This window comes from Aspergillus aculeatus, assembly GCF_001890905.1.
Source record: "Aspergillus aculeatus ATCC 16872 unplaced genomic scaffold ASPACscaffold_4, whole genome shotgun sequence".
Taxonomy (NCBI): Eukaryota; Fungi; Ascomycota; class Eurotiomycetes; order Eurotiales; family Aspergillaceae; genus Aspergillus; species Aspergillus aculeatus.
The window spans coordinates 1,474,359-1,500,254 of record NW_017962979.1 but is presented as its reverse complement, the minus strand read 5'-3'; the positions used below and the strand labels follow the sequence as shown (position 1 = coordinate 1,500,254).

Here is a 25,896-nt window from a genome sequence, read left to right as displayed (position 1 = left end):
TGTACTGTACCATCTTTACAGCTTACATCGTACATCTTACATCTTACAGCTGGCATGGGGGAGGAGTTCGCTTATCCCCTCCTCTGTTTAGTCGCTCGACATCCTTGCCAGGGTTGAAAGAACTCAGCCCCCTCCCCCTTTCCTTTTCTTGGGGTCCTTTCCTCCAACCCACAATCCTTCGTTGGGGCCTTCAATCTACTGTTGTCTCATTGCCTCACTCTCACTCTCACCGAGGTGTTCTGTTTGCATCATGTCCGAGTTTGAGAAGCAGCAGACAACCACCATCATCACCGCTGGGGACGATGGTAAAAAAGCAGAGATTGCGTATCCTACGGGTCTTCGCCTGGTCGTCATCATGCTCTCCCTCTCATTGGGAACCTTTCTGATGGCGCTGGACAGCACGATCATCTCGGTGGCTACTCCCAAGATCTCGACCGACTTCCATGCCTTGGACGAGGTGGGCTGGTATGGCGCTGCCTACGGGATGACTTTGTGCGCATTCACCCCGGTGCTGTCCAGTTTCTACAAGCACTTCAACCCTAAGATTGTGTATCTGGTGGTAATCATTGTTTTCGAAGGTATATAGTTATGCTATTTCTTCCCCCCTTTAAATACTTGATCTTATAGAAACTGACAGTAGCAAGTGGGATCGGTCGTCTGCGCTGCGGCGCCCTCGTCGGCCGCATTCATCATCGGTCGCGCGATCGCAGGGCTTGGAGCTGGGGGATTGCTTCAAGGAGCATTCGGCCTGTTGACCTATGTCTGCGATCTCAAGACCCGTCCACTCTTCATGGCCATCATTGTCAGTCTGTTTGGCCTCATGTCGGGGCTAGGCCCGCTGATCGGGGGTGCTTTTACGGTCGATGTGACATGGCGCTGGTGCTTTTGGATGTCAGGCCTTCCCCACCCCTGAAATCACCTCGTCTGTAACTAACCAGGTCCATTTATGCAGTAACCTTCCAGTCGGAGGCGCAGTGTTTGTGCTTGTCGCGCTGTTCATGAAACTCGTTGGTGTGGACCCTGGGCCTCGCCAACTGCCTCTCCGCGAGAAGCTGCGCGGTCTCGATGGACTCGGGGTTGTTCTGCTGTTATCCTCTGTGATCTGCCTCTTCCTCGCCCTCCAGATCGGAGGCAATCAAGTGCCCTGGTCCGACTCCAAACCGATTGGTCTGTTCGTAGGCTTTGGTCTCCTGGCGATTGCCTTTGGATTCTGGCAGTGGAAGGCCGGCGACCAGGCGACGATCCCCCTCCGGTTCTTCCGCGACCGAACCGTCATTTGGGGCAGTCTGTACCTGTTCTGGGATAACATGGCCAACTACATTGCCATCTACTACATGCCGTACTACTTCCAAGCCGGACGTGGGGCCACCCCCATCCGCAGCGCCGTGGAGTACATCTCGCTGGCGGCGCCGCTGATGGTCGGGCTTTTAGCAGGGGGAGGCATCACGACAGCCACCGGCCACTACATGCCGGTCATCCTCTTCGCGCAGCTGCTGACAGCCGTCGGCGCGGGTCTCCTGACGACCATCCGGATAGAGACGAGCACGGCGCAGTGGGCGACGTACATGGCCCTGACGGGGGCCGGGCTGGGGCTGGGGGTCAATGTGCCGCATATCGCGATCCAGGCAGTCTTCGAGTCTGACAACGACATCTTCATCGCCAATGGGATCGCGAGTTTCTTCGGCCAGCTGGGCGGTGCTCTGGGCGTTCCCATCGCCAACGCCATACTGCTGAACGGCCTGCACACCGAGGTGCCCCGCTACGTGACGGGCATCTCGGCAGACGCTGTCATGGCGGCGGGAGCCACCGGCGTGGAAACCCTGTCTTCTTCCCCGGGGGTGATTCGCGGTCTGCGCGCGGCGTGGTCGGTCGCGGTGGCAGATGTGAATATTCTGCTTGTGGCTATTATCTGTGTGTCTGTGCCGACGGCACTGGGGATGAAGTGGTTGAATTTGAAGAAGATCTCGGCGGAGAGGGATGCAGAGAAGAGAGAAGCTGCTGCTGCTGCCGGTGGTCAGGCTGCTCTTGAATCTACTGATTAGACTCTGCTCTGACTGCGCATAGCAGAGACAGATGGTTTTCGATAAGAAGCAGACAAACAAAGAAAGCGTTACCATTCATCATAGATCACTAGGCCAACATTGTATAGGTACTCCATTGAATCCTCCTCCTCCTCCATCTGACATCGATAGACCGACACCATAGCCCCTGAATAAACGCATTTCGACGGGTTCCTTCGTTTTTTTTCTTTTTTATTTTTTTATTTTTTTTATTTATTTTCTTTTGCAAATATGGGATCACGTATTGCAGTACGGTGGTGTCAATTTCGCGTATTAGCGGCATACCATGTAAAATACAGTAAGAGCGGCCGCAATACCCGGGGACAAAATAAGCCCCCAAGGCCGTCAGCAAGCATTCGGAGTTAGTTTCCTGCAGCAAGGCGCACGGTGCCATCTCCTTCAGGGCCACGGCCCGCCTCCTCGAGGATGAACAACCTCACATCCGCAACGGGTGCTCGAGCCCTCGACGGCCCCCAATCCTTCGGTGGGGGCAGTGGCCCCTGCTGTGCGCCTTGGCCTGCCATCCATTGGCTTGCATCGCCAGTATCGTGCTGTCTCCCGTGTGTTGACGGTTTGAAGGAGGCTGAGCAAGGTGCCGTCTTTGCTATTCTCATGGCTTGGCTGTCCAGCACAGTGCATGTCCGATATATCCGGTATGTCAGGTGTCATGATCAGGGCGGGAAATCCTATGCTCGGCCGGCTCCTTTTCGCCCCCACATGGCTCCATATATCTAGATCGACACATGGGGAGCTGTCCGAGACAGAAGAGAAAACGAGACGTGAGCACCCAGGGAGAAAGTTCCTGTCACATCAATTCAGCGATGGCTATTGACGACACCCAAACAGGTCCTTTCATGGACATCCTGTCTGTAGCAGGGGCGAATGATCCCGGAAGCAGCAACACTGGATCGCCTTCGAGTCCTTCCATCCTCCCCCCCAGTCCGAAACTCATCAATTACCAGCGCCTTCCTGCCTCGAATGGAAGCTATGGTGGAGGGATTAGCCTTCCTCCAGCTATGAAGCAACTGGTGGAGGAGTCCCCCGAGCAGCAGCTTTTGGAGGTGGATCCCCTTGCCAGTACTACTCAAACCGAGGTACGTCTTTACTCTGCTCATGCGTTATAAATCTGTTGCAACGCGGTTGACCAACCCGTGCTTGGCGTGACATGCAGCCCATCATGGCGCCCTTCCGGTACATGTCGTCGTTGCCTTCCAAAGGCGTCCGAGATCAGTTGCTGGAAGCCCTGAATGTATGGGTCGGGACCCCGCGAGACTTGCTCCCTCAGGTCGGCGCCATTGTGGCCGATATCCATAATATCTCTTTGATGTGAGGGCTGCCATGCTTTCCATGATTTGATTATAATTTTTTTAATGGGAGCTAAAGTTTCTGATCGCTGGGCAGGCTGGACGACGTGGAGGACGGATCCCCACTGCGCCGCTCGCGGCCCGCCGCACACACGGTATTCGGCATTGCACAAACCATTAATGCTGCCTCGTATCAGCTCGTCGACGTGATCAGCCGTGCATCAGAGATGGGGACGGAGTGTCAATCCATCATAATAGGTGCATGCTCTCCGGGTTCTCCCAGGCCGGCCAACATACCCAGATAGCTAACGGCACCCCAGACGCAATGAAGAAAATGTTGATCGGCCAGAGCCTGGACCTACATTGGGTCCAACACGTCTCCCCACCAACCCTCCAGGAATATCTCCAGATGATTGACGGAAGTGAGCTGCCACTTGCCCTGCATTTTCAACCACTCCCAGAGCAACCCATTAATAATTGTGACTCAGAAACCGGCGCGTTATTCTGCATGATCGAGCGCTTAATGACCTCCCTCAGCCATTCAACCACCACGCAACCCCCTACCCCAAGCCCAATCTCTTCCTCCCCAGTCTCCAGCCTCAGCAATCTCCTCATCCTCTTTGGGCGTTTCTTCCAAGTCCGCGACGACTACGCAAACCTAGTAGATGATCAGGTACGCCCTTCTCCTTCTCCAATTTCAACCGACAGCCCCCATCCCTGCGCACCAAACAACCCATAGCAATCCCCTGACTGACTCTGCTGAAAAAAAAAAGTACCAAGCGGCTAAAGGCCACTGCGAAGATCTCGACGAAGGCAAATGGAGCTTCATCCTGCTGCACGCGCTGGAATACGCCACGCCGACCACCCGCTCCCTTCTCATGAATCTTCTCATGCAACGACACGCACTGGGCTGCGCCGGCCGCGGACACAAGCAGCTCATCCTGCAGATCCTGCGAGAGGAGACCAAGTCGCTGGCTTACACGGCGAGCGCGCTGGAGACGCTGCGTCAGGCGATTGAGGGGGAGATTCGGCGGGTGGAGGTTTTCACCGGGGTGGCCAACCCGTTGCTTAGGGGGATGGTGGAGCGGTTGCGGGTGAGGATGTAGGTTTGGGGGGATCGGTTTGGCGTTTAGGAGATGGCGTTTTTGTTGTGAGGCGCGCTGATAAGCCAGTTTTACTTTAGCTGTTAATTGCCATGATTCACATATTGCATGCATGCATTCTTAGTTCTGTCTATATTAGCCTCGCTGGCTAAAGAGCAAGCACACACACAACCACAGGGCATGGAAAATAGGACCGGATTTCTGTTAGAAAAACACAATTCTCCATTCTCACTGAATACTAGAACGAACGACTCGAAGTTCCGCCTTCCAATCCCGAACCGCGGAACCGCAACTCCGACGTCATCGGCCCTGATCCACTTTTCTTCGTGTTGGACCTTCCTCACTCCCTTTCTCTTAGCAATTCCCCGCGGGCGAACCCCGATGCAGGCCCTGGGACGTGGAGACACCGGTACAATAGGCTATAAAAACCCCCCATCCCAGCTTGTCACATAACCCAACTTGACTCTTTACCCCGAACAAACCCTTTCCCTCTATATCCATACTATACCAAACCAACCCACCCACCCACCACGATAACCAAAATGGAAGACCGACCCCTCACCCAAGTCAGCACCGACGTACGTTAGATCCCCCGCGGGGCCCTTAAAAGAAAAAAAAAAACATCCCTCCCGAATACACTCACATAACCAACCCCCAAAAATAATACTAACAAATATCAAAGCCAATCACCCTAACCGCCCACGAAACCTCCCCGGCCTTGATCTTCAGCACATTCACCTCCACCACGGCCTTCAACCTCGGCCTGGCCCTCCGGAACCGGATCCTCGGCCTCCCGGCCACATCCCGCAAACCGGCCCTCATCAGCATCACGCTGACCACGGCGCCCTTACCCGCCGCCTCCTCCACGGACGCCACGATCCCGCCGCACGTCGTCTTCCAATGCGCCACGGAACCCGGCACGATCCCGGACAACGAGGTGTGGGTGCGCCGGAAACGGAATACCGTGCTGCGGTGGGGGGTGAGTAGTTGGCTGATGCGCAACAAGTTGCTGTCCACCTTGGCAGATACGGAGAAGGGTGGGGTGGAGGCGGCGTTTGTCAAGAAGTATGCGCTGCGGTCGAGTAATGGTGGGGCGGTGGCGGATGATTATGCTATTCATGGGGGGGGGTTCCCTGTCCGAGTGCGCGGGGTGGATGGGGTGGTGGGCGTCATTGTGGTCAGTGGGTTGAAGCAGGAGGATGATCACCAGGTGATTGTCGATGTGGTGAGGGAGTTTATTTCCCAGGGTGGTGGTGCGGAGGTGCCCTCTTAAAACCTCGAGGGGGGAATGTCTCTACAGTATTCAGGATAAGGAAGGTTGTATAAATGGACTAATCAATCTCACACTACTGTCGGACTTCAGTCTGGGAGTCTAACTCTATTCATTTCAAGTGACGGGTCAAGTAGAGAGCATCGGTGAGAGCATCTAGGATAGGTATCATATTTAAACTATCAAACCAAAACGTTGGTTGGTCTTGAACAATCAAGCAATGCAAACTCCTTAAACAATCCCTCTAAGAATAACTTATTTTACAATTCGTCATGGCCATACGCCTCGTCATCCTCATCGGCCGGGGCAGAGCCATACAGCTTGCTGGTGATGGGGTACGCCACGTTGGACAGCTGCTCCTTCTGCTCCTCGAAGTCCTCCGTGGTAGCAGTGGCAGCGTTGTCCTCCAGCCAGTCAGTCACCTCCTTGACAGCATCCAGAATGGTCTGCTTGTCGTCCTCGTCGATCTGGCCGCCCAGCCCGTTCTCGTCGTTGACCTGGTTCTTCAGGCTGAAGGCATAGTTCTCCAGTCCGTTGCGGGCCTCGATCTTGGCCTTGATGGCCTTGTCCTCATCCGCGAACTGCTCCGCCTCGGCCACCATGCGCTCGATCTCCTCCTGGGACAGACGGCCCTTGTCATTGGTGATGGTGATGGACTCGGCCTTGCCGGTGCCCTTGTCGCTGGCGCTGACCTTCAGGATTCCGTTGGCATCGAGGTCGAAGGAGACCTCAATCTGAGGAACACCACGAGGAGCCGGGGGGATGCTGGTAAGCTCGAACTTGCCGAGCAGGTTGTTGTCCTTGGTCAGGGAACGCTCACCCTCGTCTAGAGCCCGGTTAGTATCCGACGGACCAAAACATCAACACGAGTCAACTTACAAACTTGGATGAGAACGGTGGGCTGGTTGTCAGCGGCGGTGGAGAAGATCTGGGACTTGCGGGTGGGGATGACGGTGTTTCTGGGGATCAACTTGGTCATGACACCACCAGTGGTCTCGATACCGAGGGTCAAGGGGTTGACGTCCATCAGAACGACACCACCGGTACCCTCCTCACCAGACAGAACACCACCCTGGACGGCAGCACCGAAAGCGACAGCCTCGTCGGGGTTGATACCCTTGCTGGCCTTCTTGCCACCGAAGAACTCCTCCAGGAGAGCCTGGACCTTGGGGATACGGGTGGAACCACCGACAAGGACAATGTCGTCAACCTCGGACTTCTTGACCTTGGCGTCCTTGAGAACCTGCTCAACAGGCTTCAGGGTCTTCTTGAACAGATCCATGTTCAGCTCCTCGAACTTGGCACGGGTCAGGGTCTCGGAGAAGTCCTCGCCGTTGTGGAAGGCCTCGATCTCAATGCGAGTAGACATCTGCGAAGACAGAGTACGCTTGGCCTTCTCGACCTCACGCTTGAGCTTACCCATGGCCTTGAGGTCCTTGCGGACGTCGACGTCGTTCTTCTTGTTGTACTGCTTGACAAAGTAGTCCATGACACGGTGGTCGAAATCCTCACCACCAAGGTGGGTGTCACCAGCGGTAGCCAAGACCTCGAAGACACCGTCGTCGATCGACAGAAGGGAGACATCGAAAGTACCACCACCAAGATCGTAGACGATGACCTGGCGCTCACCATCAGTCTTGTCCAGACCGTAGGCGATAGCGGCGGCGGTGGGCTCGTTGACAACACGGAGGACGTTGAGACCGGCAATGACACCGGCATCCTTGGTGGCCTGTCTCTGGGCGTCGTTGAAGTAGGCGGGGACGGTGACAACGGCGTGGGTAACCTTCTTGCCGAGGTAGCCCTCAGCGATCTCCTTCATCTTACCCAGAACCATGGCGGAAACCTCCTCGGGAGTCAGGATCTTGGGGGTCTGGTTGACCTCGACCTTGACAACGGGCTTGCCATCCTTGTTGACGACCTTGTAGGGGAAGTTCTTGGCGTCCTTCTGAACATCGGTGTCGTCGAACTTGCGACCAATCAGACGCCTAGACATTTGTTAGCACCACTCAATCCGATCCCCACGAACCCAAGAGAAAAACTCACTTGATGTCGAAGATGGTGCGGCGGGGGTTGGCGGCGTATTGGTTCTTGGCGGCGTCACCGACGAGACGTTCCTCATCGGTGAAGGCAACGTAGGAGGGAGTGATACGGTTTCCTTGGTCGTTGGCGAGAATTTCAACCTTGCCGTTCTGCATCACACCAACACAACTGCAGGCCACATGGTTAGTCTAAGTTCGCGTCTCAAAGACCGCACATGCTCCTTCGATAGAATCAACTCACGAGTAGGTGGTTCCCAAGTCGATACCAATGACAGTGCCGTAGTTATCTTGTACTGACGAATCATCCTGAGCGTGTGCGGTTCCGAGGAAAGCCAAAGGCGCAATGAAAACAAGAAGCAGATAGAAAACGGTGGTCCAAGCCGTGAAGGGCTTGGCCGCACCCTGGCGAGCGGAAACGCGCGCCATGGTCGGTATGTGTGTTTGTGTATGTGTATATGTGTGTAGTTACAGTCCTCACCACAGGACACGTAGCGATGTTTCTTTCGAGATCACAAAATGTGAAACTCCCTTTTCTCTCGTCAACAGTGTGTACCTGTCACGCGAAGAGAAAGAAAAGAAAGAGGATGATAGGGAGAAAGGGAGGGAGGGAGAGAGGGGGGGAGGTTGGGTGAAAAGAAAGGCGACGAGGAAAGGGAAGAGAAGAGAGAAAGAATGTCTGGGAGGAGCTTCAGCCAGCTTTGTATGTTCCTTCTTGTATGGGATGGCGGCGGCAAAGAAAGCGCAGCGGCCATGCTGGCCTTTTCGCGGATATGGCATTTAAGGTTACTTCTCGCGCTGTGATTGGTGGAGAGCGCGTTCAGGGCGCCGGCTGACTCAGCAATGCAGGAACACCGCCCGGGATTCTGCCGGCCCAATTTTCCAGGCGGTTCGTCGAACTTGCTAGAATCGCATTCCGATTTGTTCGCTTGCTCCGCCTTCCCGAGGTTCGTCCACCTTGCAGACACTCGAACTTGTCCCGATCTGGCCAGTTGGTCATTTTGGAGACCGTATTCTCCGGTCCCAATCCTGCTCATTCCACTCATTCTTGCGGCGTTCCATTGCTGTCAACCTACAGGAATCAGACAACTGTCCCTATTTCCTGTCCGCGGGGTCGGGTGGCTGTCCATTATCCCTACTCCGGCCTTTTCTTCATCCTCATCATCAACACTTTGACTCATAACCAAGCCACCAGGGTCTCGAGTTTGAGGAAAGTGGATACCTCTCCACTCAGGAGGCTTCCCGGCTTCCCTTGCTTTCAGTTTCGGCCACTCTGTTCAAGACCCGTGAGTCCGTGACGCTTAAGGCCAGTTTCAGTTGGTTTTGTCAGTATGTCACAGGGTCTGACAGGGCTAGTCTAGAAGGGACTACGACGGCCACGGCTGTCGTGGCATCTTCGAGATCCTCTATCTAGTTCAGGCCAGGCTGGCAAGATGGACATCACGCATGGATACTCAGCACGAGTCATTGTCCAGTATACCCCCTGAGACTTCAGAAAAAAAAAAGTAGAAGAAATAAAGAACTGTCTATGTAGTAAATGCCGCATCTACATGCGTAACAACCGTCTGCTTCTATCTACTCCAACAAGCCAGCGGCCACGGTCTCGCCTCCGGCTCGAAGAACAATCCGCGTAGGCGCTTCTAGAGGCACCGCTTGGTCCATTTCCACGACAATCCGCGCCACTGTACCTGGCGCCACAATCTTGGGCTTCTTCTTGAGGATGTTGCCAGATTGTTTATCCAGAGTTGCCACGAGCCGACTGATCCGTCCCGGCACATGCAGACGACCCCGGTGGATGTCCACCATGCTAGGCAGCAGGTGGTCGAAGGCCAACACTTTGCACGTAAAGGAAGTGACATTGGCAATCGGCGCGGACGCCCGGCAGATCACATCACCCGATCGAAGGTGGATGGGATCAATGTTGGCCAGGTTCAGGACGACGTTCTGACCCGCCACGGCCCAGTCACTGGGTTCTCCGTCTACTTCCAAGCTCCGGATGGTGGCAGTCTCCCCGCTGGGCATGGTCAAGATTTGATCGCCCACTTGTAAGCTACCCGCATCTATGCGGCCAGATATCGACAAGGGGTTCTGAACGCTACCACGGAACACATCACCAATCGTCATTCGAAGGGGTTTGTCAACCGCATGGGAATAAGGCTCCGTGGCCTCAAGCTCGTCAACTAGGGTGCGCCCTTGGTACCACGACACGTTCGGGTCATCGCTGCGTCGGGTGACATTATCGCCGCTGATACCAGAGCAAGGCACAAAGTTGATGTTCTTGGGCTGGAAGCCGGCAGTCGTCAGGAAAGACGAGACCTGCTGCTCAATCTCGTCGAAACGCTCTTTGTCCCACTGTACAGAGTCCATCTTGTTCACAGCCACAATGATCCTCTGCACGCCCATACTCCGCACTAACAAAGCATGCTCTTTGGTCTGTCCCTTCAGCCCGGACTCGAAGTTGCCGATACTGGAGTCAATCACAAGGACGGCAAAGTCAGCCTGACTGGCACCGGCGATCATGTTGGGCACAAAATCACGGTGGCCGGGAGCATCGACAATCGTGAACACCGTCTTCTCCGTCTCGAACTTGTTGGTGGCGATGTCAATAGTCACCCCTCTTGCTCTCTCTTCCGCACCTTGGTCCAGGACCCAGGCGAGAGCAAACGATCCTTTCCCAATCTTCTCTGCCTCTCGCTTGTATTTATCGAGCGTGCGCTGGTCGATCGCCTTCAGATCAGCAAGCAAGCGGCCCATCAACGTACTCTTTCCCGCATCAACATGGCCTATCCTGCTATTAGCAGGCGATGCCATCGAAAACGCTGGGGGCTGAGTTTACTCACCAATAACCGCGAAATTCATCGCTCTCTTCCGTTCCGCTTTGCTATACTCTGACAAAACATCCAAGTTCTTGCTCTTGATATTCACCTTCTCCTCAACGCTGAGGTCATTCATCCCACCCGTCAGGTCAGCCTGCGCTTTCTTGTTACCTGCCGATTTGGAAGCAGGCTGTTTCGATTTGAAGCCTGCACGTCCATTAGGGGGAGATCCTATATCTTGCGCCGAATAGCCAAACCTTTAGCAGAGCTTTGTGCGTTAATGACAACATCGTCGGGGCTGGGGCCTGCAAAGTCAAAGGGTTCAGTGAGATCCTGTCCGTAGATTCTGATCAAGTCAAGAGTGTTTGCGGATAAGTGGCTGGGCTCGGTCATCTTCAGCCGGGTCGCAACCCCGACAATGGCGCTGGCAAATGTGGACGGCGGTGCGCGGATGTTCACGGCAGCCTGCTCTGTCTCCTTGCCGGTCGCAGGTGTCTTCGGCTCTGGGCTCGTAGTTGTAGCTTCCTTCTCCTCCTCCTTAGGGCTTTCTTGCGGCTTCGGCTCCGGTGTAGTCTTCTTGCTCGACAAGGAGCTGCCCTGACGAGATCCTTTGCCGAGGGAACGCAGGGATTGCAGCCCCTCCGATGCCGGCTTCTGCGACTTACCACTGGCCGCCAGCCTCTCGCGTAGAGACAAGGGAGCACCTTTCGGCTCACTGGGGGCCGTTGGAGGGGCTTTCTCAGCATCAGGTGTATCCGCAGCCGCAGGTGGGGTCGCAGCAGCAGCAGTCGCAGCCTTGTCACCCTCTTTCTTCCTGCGTGCAGCAGCCAACGCGGCCAGCTTCGACACTTTCCCTCCACCCGCGCCCTCGGGCGCACCGCCCAGAAGACCCAGTCGAGGGTAAAGCGGCTCCACAAGGATCTCACCCTTGCGGTGTGCCGGGACGTTCAGCCAGGGAGCGTCGCGAAAGAAGTCTGCCGCCGAGAAGTGTGCCGCCGGGGAAGGGGACATTAGAGGAGGAGCGGGATATACTGGCACTGGAACAGAAAAAAAGCCTGTTAGAATAAAAACGTCCCAGAGCTTTGTGGCGAGGAAGACAAGAAAGACGTCAGTTTAAACCAGTCGCACATACACCCAGTGAAAAAGAAGGACACTTCATGTACTCACATTCCAAAAGATGAAGATAACCAAATAGCCCAGAAGAACACCACTGCTATGTGGGCCCGAGCCCAACCACCGACGAGAAAGAAATACGAAATGATTGAAGAACGTTGCAAGAAAGGCTTACCTGATGTCCCTTTCGTCTTTGGAGCGGCAGGAGGAGCGGCCTGCTTCTTCTGAAGTTCCTTGACCTTCTTGCCTGGAGCGAAGGAATGCGGTGGTTAGTTGGGTCTCTGCAACAGGATACCAGCCCGGGGAGGAGGAATTCATCCTCTGGCAGCGAAAACACGCACCTCTAAGGTAATTCACCGACTTCTCAATATCATCGTAGTAGTGGTAAAGTGCATCCTGGACCTCGCTGCGGGTGGCGGTGACCGAGGGATCCCCCGCACGCAGCTGGTTCAGCACCTCGGTCGTGCACTGCTCTAGAAACTCCTGCTCTTCGGGGTCGGGGGAGTAGTATCCGTCGTCATAGTCATCTTCATCGTAGCTTACAGCCTTGACGCGATGGCGCGACATGGTGAGATTGTCAGTTGTGCCTGTCGAGAGAGGCGGGGCAGCTTTGCGGAAGGAGGGGTTTTCGTTCAGAGGGGGAAGGCGAACTGGGCGAGTCGAATGGATGCACCGGTTCGATAAACAGATCTTAACAGGTCAGATATTCTAAGAACTTAGGCCGTTGTTTGCAGAAAACTTTATCTGGCCCATCAACAGACTGGTTGATGAGACTGAAGGGGGAGATAGTGAAGAGAGAGAGAGAGATTGGCCGGGTCAGTTTGTGGAAGCCGCGAGCTGAGCTGAGTTGAGTTGAGTTGAGTTGGAATGATCTGAGATCCTCCCGCAACCACGTCATTCCCCACCCACCACCAGTTCTTCCAGTCACCGAGGAGATATTCGTCAATAACGTTACAGTATAATAGACACGTCTCTTAGTTCTAATCAAAGGAATTACCCATGTCACTACAGCAAACCCCAATCAAAAATATTGAATCTAAGTGTAATTTCTATTTCTGATTAAAGCGCGAAGCATGGCAAGCCAATTGTCAGCGATACCCAACTGCGACAGTCAATGGAGACCCCCCAATCGAGGTTGCTTTCTATCAAGCGATTCATGGTATAGGTGTAATCAAAAGCAAACATGTCCTGACTGGAAGACCGTTATCGCTTCCATTCAAAAGCCGACGACTGCCTACTTCAACGGGCTGGCACCAAAAATGTCGCTTGCGGCAGGGCTCGCAAAGCTGCCGTTACTCGGAGTCAACGCAATCGAGCGTCGAAACGCTTGCCGCGGGGTTGCAGGCGCGCTGCCGGCGGGGACTCCAACGTCGGGGGTGCTGGGAGTATTGCGGCCGCTGCCATTCTGCATCGTCACCGCAGTACCGGGACGAGAAAGGACGGTCGTGGTGCCGTTCCTGGGGGGCGGCCGGAATCCAAGCTTGGACCCTTCGCGGAAGATTTCCTCCAGAATCTGGGATACGACCCCGGCGTCTTCATACTCCTTGAATTTCTTCCAGAGGCGCAGCGCCATCCGCGCGTCCTCGATCGAGTCATGTCCTTGGTTATTGTTGTCGGTGGGCTCTTCTTGAATGAATTCCTTGAACACAGCCCAGGCGAGGTATCGGAGACTCAGACGTCGATTCTTCCCAGGGTGGAAGAACAGATACTGCGTGTCCACCGTTTGGTTCTTGGGAACCTGAATGTTCACTTTCCGGAAATCGGAGGCCAGGCCGTGCCCGACAAACACACAGCCTAGATTCAGAAGCAGCCAGAGCTTCTTATATGCCACTTTCAGTGGAACGAGATTGTGTGGGCTAGTGCGGGGATCAAGGTCTCCGGGCTTGATACCGGAATACTGCGTAACATAGTCCACAATGGGTTCTTTGATGTTGATATAATCGTCGATGAACGGAATGCCCTCGCGAAGCCCGGAGCCTCGGAGAACAGACACTCGAGCCAGGCCACTCTTGTTCGGCCGTACCACCTCTTGCGAGCCGTCTGCCTTGACATCGATTTCCGCTTTTTCGAGATCGACGAACTCCGTATCCAGCGCAACAGGGGTGCCCGGAGTGGGCTTTTCCTCCTCGGTAAGTGTCACGCGCGAATCCACGGCTTGGCCAGCACTAGAGAGGGGCGTTAGTGAATGAGATGCCACCAAAAGCTCGAAGGTAAACTTACTTCATAGACCAATCACGGAACAAAAGGGTGGTATCAAGCGATTTCTTCCAGGAGTCGTCCATGGAATGACGTCCATCCTTGACTTGGTAAGCCAAGACACATGGTACTTTCCACGGCTGATTGAATCGGAGGGCTTCATCCCTGTCAACCTCAGTCACGAGGAAGTCATTGAATAAATGCCACTTATTCGTAGGGTCTGCCTCAGGTGATGATATGGAGACATTGATGAAGGAGACCAGATGAGCTTTCTGATGCTCAGGGATGTCGATCTCGCAAACCAGCCCCACCAGTTCATACACCACAAGCCCAGCCATCTTGGACTGGAGTCGCAACTTGAGCTCGTCGCCCTCGAAGCACAGAGCCTTGCCATTGTCGACCGCAATTCCAATTTCTTCCGGCAGCCAGCCAGGAATAGCCCACAGGCGGCGACAGATGGGGTTACTCAATGCTGCGTTGAGCATCAAGACCGGAGGCATACGGTGTATACTTTTCCGGATCTTCACTTGTTGGTACCGTCGACACAAATTGCACCAACCTCTATTCTGGGTTTCTCGCTCTATGCTGGCTCGCAAGATGTTGGAAAAGCGGAAGGCAGGGTTCCGGCGAATTTGCTTTAGGTCAATGGCGGGGTACACCAGCTCGTTGACCAGGGAGTTACCGGGCCTGACAATATCGTTCTGGCAGCACATGCATCGTATAGTTTCAGAGGCAACGGTGTTGAGTCGCTGGTCGAGTTCTTCCGAGCTGGGTAAGATCATCCGGTGATCGTGAGAGATTTGTGTCAAGAAGAACCTGTTGACCGCTTGGATGGCCGTGGAAAGAGACTTGGTCGTCAAATTCTCCTCGAATAAGCCCAGGCTCGACGCTTCACGAGAGCTACTGAAGGTCTTCAGGAGATTGGTCGCCTGGCAATTTTGACCGTTGGCTTTCTCGAGCATATCAAATAGATAACCCATCTCACACAGAAGACAGCTCTCGAATATGCAAGAGCTAGCAGCGTGATGGAGCGCAACATTGCGGATCATGGGGATGAACTTGAAAAGTTGAAGGAGAGCATTGGTAAAGGAGTTCGCAATGTGTGTCTCGAGACCAGAAAAGGTCGTCTGGTTATAGAATCTGAGCTACGTTAGTCATGCATGAGAGTGTACCAAGAGATGCTGTCTGACATACCGGAAGTCGAAGTCATCAACACCAAATCGACTGTACTTGATTTCGACGTTACTGTATTTCAGAAGCGGGTCATCTTCAGCTTCACCGTTGAGCTTCGCAGCAGCCAAGGCCTCCGTTGTGTCGCTGATGGAACCATCGGACTTGACCTTGCTCTGCTCCCTGGCCTTCTCACTCAAGAATCTGGGAGCGATGAGAGCCGTGTCCGCCGTAGATAATGCGCGAGTGTTCTCCACCTGATACCGCCGCGTTTTCTTCGGGTTCGCCGCATAATGGCCGATCTCGGCCGGACGTAGGTAGGCGAGCAAAGCTTGGTCGACGGGGGCCGGGGGACTACCGACCTCGAAAACGAGATGACTCGGCCACGCTGAAAACAGCCGATCGTGGTAATACGGCATCCCGATCATACTCAGGGGCGTTTCCGGAGACCAGTCGACCGGCGGCGGCCGCGGCGTGACATCGGCAAACTCGGTTTCTTTGCTCATCTCGTTGAAATGCACCTTCGCCGGGGAGCCCCACAGATGGATCTGACACTCCGCATCATTGATGGCGAGCGCTTCTCCCGACGGCGAGAGGTCGATGCCCAGCATGAAAGAAACATTCGCCTGCCGCAGGTTGATCGCATTGGGATTCATCAGATCGACGACCTGCAGCTGGCCCGTCTGGGAGGCGACAAAGCTCGTCGTGTGCAGCTTCGGGTGCATGCGCACGTAAGCGGCACCCGCGTGGAAGGGGATCGGGGGTAACGGAGAGAGTGTTTTCAAGTCGTAGACATTGGCGAGAGGGTCCACGATCGGGGCCCCCAGGTGTCGGACCGAGAAGCCGCAGGTGACCAGCAGATCGTTCCGCGCATCCATGTCGTTGACGGCGGTGCCGTGGGCTTTCCACGACTTGACGACGCTGAAGTCATTCAGACTCAGCGCGTTGACGGAGCCGGTGTCGGTGGCCGCGCAGAGATACCGGCTCTTCTTCATCATGGTATAGTTGTAATCCGTCGGCAACTTGTCGACAATAATCCCCTTGTCGATATCGATGGTGAACATCACTTTCTGGCATCCAGCCACGATGATCCGGTTCGTTTGTGCGGTGAAACTCATGCAGCGAAGGTCGGTCATCTCTTCGTGAGCGATGTGCCACTGCGTCAGGCCGCGTCGGGTGATCATGTGTGCACTCTTCGAGGAGATCGATAATACGCCTCTTTCGTGGAAGAGGATTTGTCGCACCGCGCCTTCGGCCACGGGGTGTGCCCGAACAGAGGTATACCTCTGCATTTCGGGACCGTAGAAGGAAGTAATTCGGCCCTAAGCAGCCAGAAGCTAGATCAGTATCGCCAGCAGTATGTCAAGGGTCGATCAAGTGTACATATTCATTTCCGGCCCACAGAAGTTCCATCACATCGTCAAAGGCTATTGTGGTCGCGACCGTCGGCAACCCGTGCGGACTTGGAGGGGGCACGGGTATGCGCGACAATTCATCCCAATCAGCTTCCATGGCTTGACATGGCACCCGGGCAGATACCCGGGCTTAAGGATGTTTGGGGGAGGTTTGAGCTGGGTCGGGATGTTCAGCAGTAGGTTTGGGGCATGTCCATCTGGGAACAGGCGACAAGGTGCATGGTTCGGCGGAAGCGCGAGTGCGGGGATAGAGCTTTGGTGGTGGTAGTGGTGATGGTGGTGGGTGGTGGTAAAGGTTGAGAATCTGTGGTGTCGTAACACAAGGCGCAGGGAAAGAATGTCGCGTCGAGTCAGTCGAGCAGCTCGCAGGCTCTCTTAATCAACGGCGACTTAAGAGACGAAGTGCCTCTGGGGTCGAGCGGATTTGACGAGGTCTTGAAGACGGCAATGGAGGGTGAGGGAGACCAACACATCGTCACGTGAGCGAGGCAGGCGGGACGGACGAGGAATAAAAGTATTGCCAGCAGCAGCAGCAGCAGCAGCATCTTCATCATCATCCATATCTCATCAGTGAGTCACCTCGAGATGTGATCTAATATTTACTATGTTCTCGGGACATATCCAGTATGTACTGCATACTGACATGACATTCTCCGCGAAATCTCAGTGATGATATATTGAGCCATGAGATAGTATATAAACTGAAGCAATCCCACCACAAAGGCGTAGTAGAAAACAGTACAAAAGCTATTCTGTACGTTCTACATATTAAGAGCAAGTCCGGACATACCTGTGTATACAATGTATAAAAGGTTAGATCGATCATATCCACCTACAGGCAAACTGAATTAACACAACATGTATAACTTCAACATGCATACATATAGTTGGATAAAGGGGGTATACTGTAACTACCGCCACGCAGCCTACCATGATCTAGCTGCCAGAAACAAGAATGATAACCAGCCCCCAAACCTACAGTGTAAGTCACGTCCTAACCACCAACTCAGGCGACACTCCCTCATCATACCCCTCCCCAAACGCGCCCCTCTGCACCGCCCCCCGCCCGCCGACCCTATCCACCCACGCCGCAAGAGCAGGCAACCTCACCAGCTCCTCCGCCTCCAGCCCAACAGCCCTAAAATTCCTCACCCACGGCCAAGCATTCATATCCGTGATCGTGTACTTCCCCCTCCCCGGTCCCGCCAGGTACTCCCTCGCCAGGCTGGGATCCGTATACAGCCCCGAGAGATGCGCTTCGAGGACGTGATTCACGCGGAGTAACTCATCGTGAAATCGCTTCTTCGCGTCTATGCCCCCTGCATTAGAGCCAAAGACAGTCGAGCCGAACCCGATTCAAGAGTAAACACGGAAAGAGGGCGAACTCACGATCATTCTCGACCTGGTTCCGCCGGAAATAATTCCACTGCCCCTGAACCATCTGCCCCGACGCACCCCAGAAGACCAGCCACTGCAGCAGTTGACTCTGCTGCAGCGGATCCGCGAACCCAAACCTATAGGAGTGATCGACCTTCTGGAACAGGTACAGCAGGATAGCGGAGGATTCCATGACGACGTGCGGGTTGGGGGTGGTGGTATTGTCGATCAGGAGGGGGATGCGGCCTATCCACGCAAAACAGGGGATGAGGTTAGGGACTTGGTTGTTGCATGCAGTGCCTGGTACATGTGGATTTGGGATTGTCGGGGTTGGGGAAGGACAAGGCAAGGAAGGCAAGCTGACCATTCGGATTCAAGCGCAGAAACCATGGTTTCTTCTGCTCGTTCGTGTCGAGGTCGATGAGGCTGATGGTGAAGGGGAGGCCGTAGGTATCTTTCAGCTCCTCGAGGTAGATGTGGGCCTTGCGGCCGTTGGGGGTTAGGGCGGTTATGAGATGGAGGCCCTGATTGTATTAGTATTCGAGAGTGTTTGGATAGCTAGGGAGGAGGGGTGTACGATGGCGTTTTTGACGCGGTCGGGGGTGTCGGGGGCGTAGAATTGGGTCATGGCGTTCTATTGTCTATATTGACGGTGTCAGAGGGGAGAGGAGTGAGAATGTAGGTACTCGAAGGACTAATTGACTGAGGTGACCAGGATGCACAGCTTCCTGTAAGCTAGTTATCGCCGTAAGCAGCGCTAATGGCGTGCTTATTGGCCTTGTGATAAGACGGTATATCAAGAAGCAATTGATGCTGATGCCACCACCATGAACTACGCGTAGATTCTTGTTTCCCTAACCAAGCTGGATTAAGTCTCTAAACTAGAAGCGAATGCCGCAGCAGGAGCCTTACTTGAGTTGGGGCAAGCATCAGGGCTACTGGTTGCAGTGCAAGTTTGCATACCACCAATTCCTAGCAATTCTTTGCTTTGGATTCACGAGTAGAAAAGGCACACACAATTCATGTACGAAGTACGGTTGCCGTTGCTGTGGCGGGGGATGAATAGGTATATACCTATATAGAATATCCCGCCGGATCTCCGTGGCGCGACGGAGGTTTAATCAGCCATGGAAAAACAACGCATACAAAGTCCGAGCAGCGTCAGCTTACAACTTCCTCAACGACTGATACTGAGGACAGACATCTGAACCGACAGCACGATTCAATACACGCCTGCTTAATGAAAGGAGCTATGTGAGCGCAACTCCCTTGATCGCTTCGTCTTCGGTTCCTCTACCCACGCATCCCCCTCCTCCACACCGCTGAGATCGTTCGACGATCGCTTCCTCTGGCTCTCCTGGCCACTCGGACCAAGTCCACCCAGCGAGACCGACGGCGGCGATGGCATGACACCCACCGATTGAGATATAGGATTCATCATTGCATCGTCCCATAACAAGCTTAACGGCATAGAAGTCTGGCCTGGTTGAACCATACAGGATGGCCCAGTCACGCCGGGCAGGGAGTCAAACGGATTCAATGACAGAATGGGGATGGGGTTAGCCAACGATGCGAGGCCGAAGTCTCGCAAATTGGACGCCGTGGTTGGGGGGCTCGTGACGTCTTGCAAGTCCAGCCACTCAAAGTCCGTATCGTGGGCGACGGGCACGAGCGACGAGGACGAAGACATCGGCTCTGTGGTGGGATTTCTCGCGGCCGGTATCTGCTGCAAAGGCAGATTGAGGTCCAATGCACCAGAAAAGCCGTGGGAGGACTGATCTCGGAAGCTGGAAACCACCCCCTCGAGTCTGCTGCAAGCCGTCTTCAGCTGACGCTTTACTGCGCGCCATCGGCAATCCTTTAAGAGAGTCTCGTGATCGAAGAGCTCTTGCATCCTCAGCCCCATCTCTAATAGCCTGGAAAGCCTATCCCGCCAGAGCTGCTGCTCGACTGTTGTGGCACGGTCCCATAGAGTGAGCATATACATGAGAGCCCGACTCACAGCGTCCAGGCCAAGCATGTAGAAATGAAGCGAGGCGGACACCGTGTTAGCTGCGTGGCCAAAATGATGTTGCGAGAAGGCTTGGATCGCGGGGAACAGCTGCTTCAAATCATGCATAGAGGTCGTGAGCCGTTGAAAGAGCGAGTCGCTGAGGACAAGAACCTGTGCGGTGTCGTTTCCCATCTCTTTTCGTGGGAAGAGCAGATGCAAAGCAACAGCCTGGTAGAAAATGAGCAGTATGGGACCGCCCCAGCAATCACCCGATCCGTGTTGCACCGTCGCAACGACATCCAGCAGGGCGTCACGAGCCCCCGCGCAAACCTGCGCCAGACTGCGGCCTTGGTGCAGGAGGCGATCGAGCCGGTGCAGGATCGACTCTTGCCACGGTTGCGGCACCGGCGAGCCGCATTGGGGCCGTGGATAGACGGCGTACAGACGCGCGCTCAGCGAGGTGACATGTGCCAGCAGCCACACCGACTGCAAGGAAGAAGATTGCGACTTCAGGGTAGAGAGGTTCTCGGTTGCTCGATCGAGTTGGAGCAGCATCGACTCGGCCTCTGAGCTGGCAGGGAGTACCTGCATGAGCCGCGCGGGCAGCAGATCTAGCAGAGGCATATCCATCTGGATATACGACCATAGCGTGAGGGCCAACATCACCCAGCATATGTTGTGAATCAGCTCTGCCTCCACTGCGCCGTGATCAACGCCATTGATGTGCGTCTGCCCGGCCAAAGACGACTCTGACAGTTGGCACTTCAACGTCGTGATGATACGGCCTGCGTATCCCACATAGCATAATGCCCGACGCGAGCGCCCGCGGCAGGCATGGTACCAGCCCAGAAGTAGGAGACTCTGCGCGGTGGTGAGATCCCCCTTCCCTGCAGGAGCACTGGGTAATTGCGCGATGGCCCACTGCACCAGGCGATCTCCCTTGACAGATTCCTCGGCAAAGTGATGGGCGTCCGCCAGCAGGATCGCCAACAATATCCGATTGGCCTTCTGGCTGCGCAGGTCGCGGAGAAGAAGTGATTTGGAGATTAGGATCGATAAGGGATGGTTACTGAACCAGATCTCAAGATACTGGGAGATGAGATGCGGGTTATAGTCATCCCAGATATCCAGGTCTGAGGAGGAGGCCGGGGGACTATCGAACATCGCCTTGGTAGTGTCCTGCAGCATGGAGGCGTGATAAAAACTCTCCCCGGGTCCGAAGAAGGGATGACAGCCTAGGTTGCTGAATTTGACGGCGACAGTTTCAATCAACTCTTGCATGGCCAGAGCTAGAAGGCCGGGGTAACTGATACTCCCTGTCGGCGCGGAGGCAGAGCGCTGCGGGCTGTTGGCTCTCCCTGCCATAAGACGCCGATTAAAGGTGGCTACCCGGTCTTGGAATATATTCGATGGAACAGGGGTAGTGGAATCACCATCACTGAAGTTCTCGCGAAACATAATATCCAGTTCTGCCGCCAGGCTGGTGGTGGTGATGGTAACAGCAGCAGCAGCAGCAGCAGCAGCCGTAGTAGGAGCAGGAAAAGCAGCAGTAGCAGCAGGAGGTATACCTGGCGAGGTTTTACCCAGGCAAGGACGACCCTTGGCCCCCTCCAGGCCATAAACACATTCAATAGATCGATCGCGACATGCCGTGCAAATGCGCTCGCCAGAACAGGCGATCTTGCGGGCGCGACAGAAGGTGCAACTCCGCCGTAACTCAGCTTTCTTGACCATGGTGGTTGTTGAGGCCGTTAAGGTGGTGAAATTAAGACAAGGCTTCCAAGGTTAGCTTCTTCCACCTTCAAGCGCGTAAGCACTGAGCCTTAAGTGGTTAGCTGTAGTGTACTTATGGATCGATGCAGTGTCGCGCGTCTGGGCTTGCATGGGTCACTCCTGAGCTGCATCCCGATTGACCTGATCTGATAGACTACCTAAGACTTAGGTCACTGATGATCCATGCTGGGATGGATGTACAATAGATCGAGGTTGGTCTATACCTCATATTTCTGCACGAGTCCACGAGCTAGCGATGACCAGAATCTCACCCTCTACATGCTACGTGACATATTGGGTCAATCTTTCATACAGACAGCCACGATCATCAAAACCAAATGCAAAATCATTTGCAACGACAGAAAACAAACGCTATGGAACACAAAGTGGTATGAAAATGGAAAAGCTCAAACGTCTTCTTGCTAAAGCTCATACTACTGGAACAGTTCCAAACCACCCCTCCACTACCCGATCTCGAGCCTGATCAACAAGCAATGAATACCAGGAGGAGAAAACCTCCCATACCACAACAGTCCGTCAACTCAATATTAAACATGCTTTACCGGTAGTACGAAGCAGGGTTGGACACATCGGTTTGCGAGGGGCTGTATGCCTGGTAAGAGCCTCCGCCGGGGGTCAGAGAAGGGTAGGGTGTGGGTGTGGATGCTGTGCCTGGCACTGGAGGAGGCTGGTGCATCGGCGCTGGCTGATGGGTGGGGTAGGGGGGCTGTGCTGGGTGGTGGGAGGCGCTGGCTCCGGCCGGAGGTCGGTTGGCGTCTTCAGGAGGGTAAGAAGATGGGGGGAATTCCGGCTGCTGCTGCTGCTGCTGCTGTTGCTGTTGCTGAGCCGGGAAAGGTGGCTGCGCAGAAGATGGCGGTAAGACTTGTCCGGGGTACTGAGGGCGATGTTCGACAGGAGAGTCGTAGACAGAAGTGCCTAATTCTTGGGGATTGTCATATGTCGACTCGGGGCGGTGGTGTGTGGGCTGGTAGAACTCATTCGAGGACTGGCGCTGCTGTTGCTGATACGGGGCGCCCGCGGGAGGTGTGACACGCGGATCAGGGGATTGTGAAGTGGGAGGGTACGCGTGAGCTTGTTCTCCTCCATAGTAAGGGGTAGGAGTGGACTGCGCAGGTTGGGCTTCTGTTCTCATGTTAGATGGCGGGATCACCCGATGGGGAAAGCATTAGGCGAACCTGAAGGACGAGGACTGAAGTATCGCTGAGGATCAGTCTGGGGCGGGGCTTGCGGATATCCTACCGGAGCCGGATATCCGTAAGGAGCTTGAGCCGGCCGTCCATACTGGGGTTGTGCAGGGTGGGACATCGACGCCTCCAAGAGCGACTCGTAGTCGCGGCGGGCTTTGATGAACTTCTCATTGAGCTGCGTAAACTCATCTATAGTCCAATCAGCAAGTGCAAATGCCAAATACGGGGTGCAAGAACACCTACCCTTCTTTTGGGAGTATTTGCCAATGAGCTCGATCAACTTCGGCCGGATTGCCAAGGTCGAGTGGTACAGAGTCGTGATTTCCTCATTGTCCTGCACATTGAGCTCGGAACTGCGAGTGCTTAGAAGTGTGAGAAGCTTCTCGACGTTCTTGATCTGCCCAAAGACCTCCCCCTCCATCTGAGCTTCGCGCTGCAACTCCTCGACCGTAGGGTCGGGCAACTTCTCGACATAGTTGAGAGGGAAAATTCCCGTCTGGCCCCTCAGCGAACCCTTCCACCAATCCTTGTAGACCGATTCCAGAACAGCAATAACATCTCCCTTGCGGAACTGCAGTTCACCGGGCTCGGAGGGCTGGAAATCAAATAGTGCCCGCACCCGCGACACCGTGGCCGCGGAGGTTCCGGAGGGAACAGGCTGGGCTGGTGCAGCCACCGGAGACTCACTGACGGGGGCTGCGGCACTGGAGCTGCTGGCTTGCGGCTGGTTCTGAGGAGCCGCCGAGGGCTTCTCCCTGATCGAGAGCGCAAGGGCCATCTGTAACTCCTCTTCTTCCTTCTGGCGATCTGCCTCGGTGATCTCTCTCTTGCCTGGTTTCGAAGGAGGTTGCAAGTTCGGATCTAGAGCGAAAGCCCATATAAGCCTCCACGTCATCCCGACTAGTTTCCCCTGACTTACTCTGAGTCTTCAACTTCATGAACGCCTGCTCCATGATCCCGAAATCGGGGTTACGAGCAAACATCTCCGTCCATTCGTGCATGCGCTCCAGGATCTTCGCTTTGACCTGTTGATGTGTGTTCTGTTGGGCGCGCCAGACTCATCAGTAACTTTTCCAGCGATACACAGCAAACATGCGATGTTACTCACCCGATCGCCCGCTAGACGCAGCAGGGCATCTGTGAAACTTCTCGACGCAAGTTCACGGTGAATCTTCGGTCCACAGTTCTGCGCCAAAGCATTCGCCAACTAAAAACCTCGAGCAATACAAGTGTCAGCACTGCACACTTCAACCGATCAAGCCCTCCCACCACTCAGCAAATTCAACTGCATCAAGGACCTCAAACCTCCAAAGTATATAATTGCACATTGGCATTTCTATGCGCAAGCCTCTTGATCAAGGCGGCCACGGCATCCTTCGCACTAAACAGTCACCCCAACCCACTCGTCAGCCCCAATCCCTCTTCGAGAACACAACTAGAAAAAAAAAGCGGAACCATACCCGGACTCCTCCGCAGCGACCTTGTCACAAACATCCTATGCGCCAGATTGTCAGAAAACCTCCCCCTGAGGCAAAGGAATCCAGCATGTTGCCGGAGAAAAGCGTACCAGAATATACTCCCAGTTTTCGGCGGTCAGGTTCTCGTCGGTCGCCTTGGCTATTGCGGGAAGTTGTATACGTCAGCGACATCGACCGAGTGGGCTTGAGCGAGGTATGTGGGTGTAATGAAAGGCAAAGTGAGAGTGAATCGGACAGGATGTTACTGACCGACTGCGTCGTCGAATGCGTTCTGCTGCGCGCGGAACATTTTTAGTGTTGTGCCTTTGAGCACCACGGTGAGGCGATCGGAGAGAGGTCGGGGAGGTGGCGGGGATGCGCCGTTCGAGTAGCGAGTGGAAGGGTATGCAGGTAGCGCTTGCGCCACTAGGAAACGATATGAAGTGAATGAAGTAGTGGTGGTGGAAGTAGTGTTGAGGAAATGACTCGTGGTTTCGGTGGAGCGAGTGGCTTTGCTCGTTTACTGGAGTCCGAATACCCAATTGCGGGGAGGTACAGCCTCGATGATGCAGTTGCGGAAGTGTTGTAAATACGTAGGTATGGATTAGGGGGTGAGGAGAAAGCGGTAGCAGTGGTTGGAGTCAGGAGGTGTAGTAGATGTACCGATACTGCAAATATGAGCCCTGTAAGTAATTATGAACACCACAGTAAGGTGAGCAAGACGAGAACAGGGGGACAAAGTGAGAACTGGAAGCACGAAGGCTGCAACCTGATGAACGCTCAGCAGGTGACGACTGATGAATCGCGCAGCCCCAGGGCGGAGAGCTGTCGCCTAATCGGGTCTAGTGCGGTCCTGGTACTGCCCTGAGCTCCCGATGACGATATAGGTTATGCTACCAAGTACGAAGTACTACAAAGAAGATCCAGACTGGACGAACACCCTCAGTCCACATATGGCACTGAATTCTATGAACACAATCTATTATTCTTCACCCTAAGTAGAACGGTACAAAAAGAGCCGTAGCAAAGTTATCTCGGGTTTCCGAGGGTAATATGGCTTGGAAGCCAGCCGAAGCAGCAGTAGGGACTGTCGCTATCAGAATAGAATCACAAAGCAGATCAAACAAATCGAATCAAGTTCATGCTTTTGTTCTTATTTTATCATGAAGAATGGATGCCAGAAAATGCCTCATAAATCATCACCGGCCTGCACGAAAGCAAGAAAACCCCAAGGGCACCATCGCATCAATATGGAAACGGGAAGACGCTGCTAGTACATGCAAGTGCAGACTTGTCACTCGTAATGTGGCACAACAACATATTCGACTCGAACCGTAGTTGGAGAAGCAACCCGGTAAGTCCGCTAGTATGAATTTCGCACAAGGACAAATGCCGGAAGTAGAGAAATTTACAAACAATTTTTCCACCTTTCCAATGGCTGACCTGGGAAGACCAGCCATGCCGTCGAGACACAATGTGCATGTGTTCAATGGGCGAAGGCTCCAGACCTCCAGCTCCACAAGCACCGCAGTAAAAGGTAGGATGAAAGAAAGGTCATCACAAGAAGAATCCATCGCCGTCTAGAAAATCAGGGGAGATTCGCAG

General features: G+C 54.4%; 9 protein-coding genes across 9 annotated transcripts; 3 read left to right on the top strand and 6 right to left on the bottom strand.

Moving 5' to 3' along the window:
* Nucleotides 1–250: 250 nt before the first annotated feature.
* On the top strand, nucleotides 251–2,042 carry ASPACDRAFT_50929 (uncharacterized protein; the record flags this gene model as incomplete). The annotated part of the gene is made up of 3 exons (XM_020202414.1): nucleotides 251–578; nucleotides 645–891; nucleotides 953–2,042. The coding sequence occupies 3 exons, from the start codon at nucleotides 251–253 to the stop codon at nucleotides 2,040–2,042; spliced, it is 1,665 nt and encodes a 554-aa protein (XP_020058673.1).
* Nucleotides 2,043–2,502: 460 nt separating this feature from the next.
* ASPACDRAFT_115124 (FPP/GGPP synthase family protein) lies at nucleotides 2,503–4,671 on the top strand. Its single transcript, XM_020195873.1, has 7 exons — nucleotides 2,503–2,839; nucleotides 2,907–3,154; nucleotides 3,232–3,386; nucleotides 3,462–3,622; nucleotides 3,685–3,786; nucleotides 3,853–4,037; nucleotides 4,138–4,671. The coding sequence occupies exons 1-7, from the start codon at nucleotides 2,728–2,730 to the stop codon at nucleotides 4,468–4,470; spliced, it is 1,296 nt and encodes a 431-aa protein (XP_020058672.1). The 5' UTR covers nucleotides 2,503–2,727; the 3' UTR covers nucleotides 4,471–4,671.
* A 139-nt stretch (nucleotides 4,672–4,810) lies between these two features.
* ASPACDRAFT_115122 (DUF967 domain protein) lies at nucleotides 4,811–6,099 on the top strand. The gene is made up of 2 exons (XM_020195872.1): nucleotides 4,811–5,045; nucleotides 5,150–6,099. The coding sequence occupies exons 1-2, from the start codon at nucleotides 5,010–5,012 to the stop codon at nucleotides 5,738–5,740; spliced, it is 627 nt and encodes a 208-aa protein (XP_020058671.1). The 5' UTR covers nucleotides 4,811–5,009; the 3' UTR covers nucleotides 5,741–6,099.
* On the bottom strand, nucleotides 5,838–8,393 carry bipA (Hsp70 family ATPase KAR2). The gene is made up of 4 exons (XM_020204772.1): nucleotides 8,018–8,393; nucleotides 7,781–7,945; nucleotides 6,617–7,722; nucleotides 5,838–6,563 (listed from the first exon to the last, which is right to left on the bottom strand). The coding sequence occupies exons 1-4, from the start codon at nucleotides 8,200–8,202 to the stop codon at nucleotides 5,998–6,000; spliced, it is 2,022 nt and encodes a 673-aa protein (XP_020058670.1). The 5' UTR covers nucleotides 8,203–8,393; the 3' UTR covers nucleotides 5,838–5,997.
* Nucleotides 8,394–9,292: 899 nt separating this feature from the next.
* On the bottom strand, nucleotides 9,293–12,374 carry ASPACDRAFT_76728 (putative translation elongation factor EF-1 subunit). Its single transcript, XM_020204771.1, has 5 exons — nucleotides 12,044–12,374; nucleotides 11,878–11,949; nucleotides 10,847–11,626; nucleotides 10,614–10,796; nucleotides 9,293–10,556 (listed from the first exon to the last, which is right to left on the bottom strand). The coding sequence occupies exons 1-5, from the start codon at nucleotides 12,267–12,269 to the stop codon at nucleotides 9,349–9,351; spliced, it is 2,469 nt and encodes an 822-aa protein (XP_020058669.1). The 5' UTR covers nucleotides 12,270–12,374; the 3' UTR covers nucleotides 9,293–9,348.
* Nucleotides 12,375–12,715: 341 nt separating this feature from the next.
* Nucleotides 12,716–16,912, bottom strand: pan2n2 (poly(A)-specific ribonuclease). The gene is made up of 4 exons (XM_020198433.1): nucleotides 16,452–16,912; nucleotides 15,093–16,390; nucleotides 13,923–15,038; nucleotides 12,716–13,867 (listed from the first exon to the last, which is right to left on the bottom strand). The coding sequence occupies exons 1-4, from the start codon at nucleotides 16,578–16,580 to the stop codon at nucleotides 12,937–12,939; spliced, it is 3,474 nt and encodes a 1,157-aa protein (XP_020058668.1). The 5' UTR covers nucleotides 16,581–16,912; the 3' UTR covers nucleotides 12,716–12,936.
* Nucleotides 16,913–17,335: 423 nt separating this feature from the next.
* ASPACDRAFT_115110 (uncharacterized protein) lies at nucleotides 17,336–18,332 on the bottom strand. The gene is made up of 2 exons (XM_020195871.1): nucleotides 17,873–18,332; nucleotides 17,336–17,793 (listed from the first exon to the last, which is right to left on the bottom strand). The coding sequence occupies exons 1-2, from the start codon at nucleotides 18,225–18,227 to the stop codon at nucleotides 17,471–17,473; spliced, it is 678 nt and encodes a 225-aa protein (XP_020058667.1). The 5' UTR covers nucleotides 18,228–18,332; the 3' UTR covers nucleotides 17,336–17,470.
* Nucleotides 18,333–18,948: 616 nt separating this feature from the next.
* On the bottom strand, nucleotides 18,949–21,625 carry ASPACDRAFT_1854309 (Zn(II)2Cys6 transcription factor). The gene has a single exon (XM_020197383.1). It carries the CDS (start codon nucleotides 21,585–21,587, stop codon nucleotides 19,098–19,100), a length of 2,490 nt encoding a protein of 829 aa, XP_020058666.1. The 5' UTR covers nucleotides 21,588–21,625; the 3' UTR covers nucleotides 18,949–19,097.
* A 198-nt stretch (nucleotides 21,626–21,823) lies between these two features.
* Nucleotides 21,824–25,056, bottom strand: ASPACDRAFT_115105 (ESCRT-0 subunit protein HSE1). The gene is made up of 9 exons (XM_020195870.1): nucleotides 24,562–25,056; nucleotides 24,402–24,451; nucleotides 24,295–24,329; nucleotides 24,140–24,215; nucleotides 23,943–24,041; nucleotides 23,754–23,874; nucleotides 23,078–23,695; nucleotides 22,823–23,023; nucleotides 21,824–22,769 (listed from the first exon to the last, which is right to left on the bottom strand). The coding sequence occupies exons 1-9, from the start codon at nucleotides 24,599–24,601 to the stop codon at nucleotides 22,186–22,188; spliced, it is 1,824 nt and encodes a 607-aa protein (XP_020058665.1). The 5' UTR covers nucleotides 24,602–25,056; the 3' UTR covers nucleotides 21,824–22,185.
* Nucleotides 25,057–25,896: the final 840 nt, after the last annotated feature.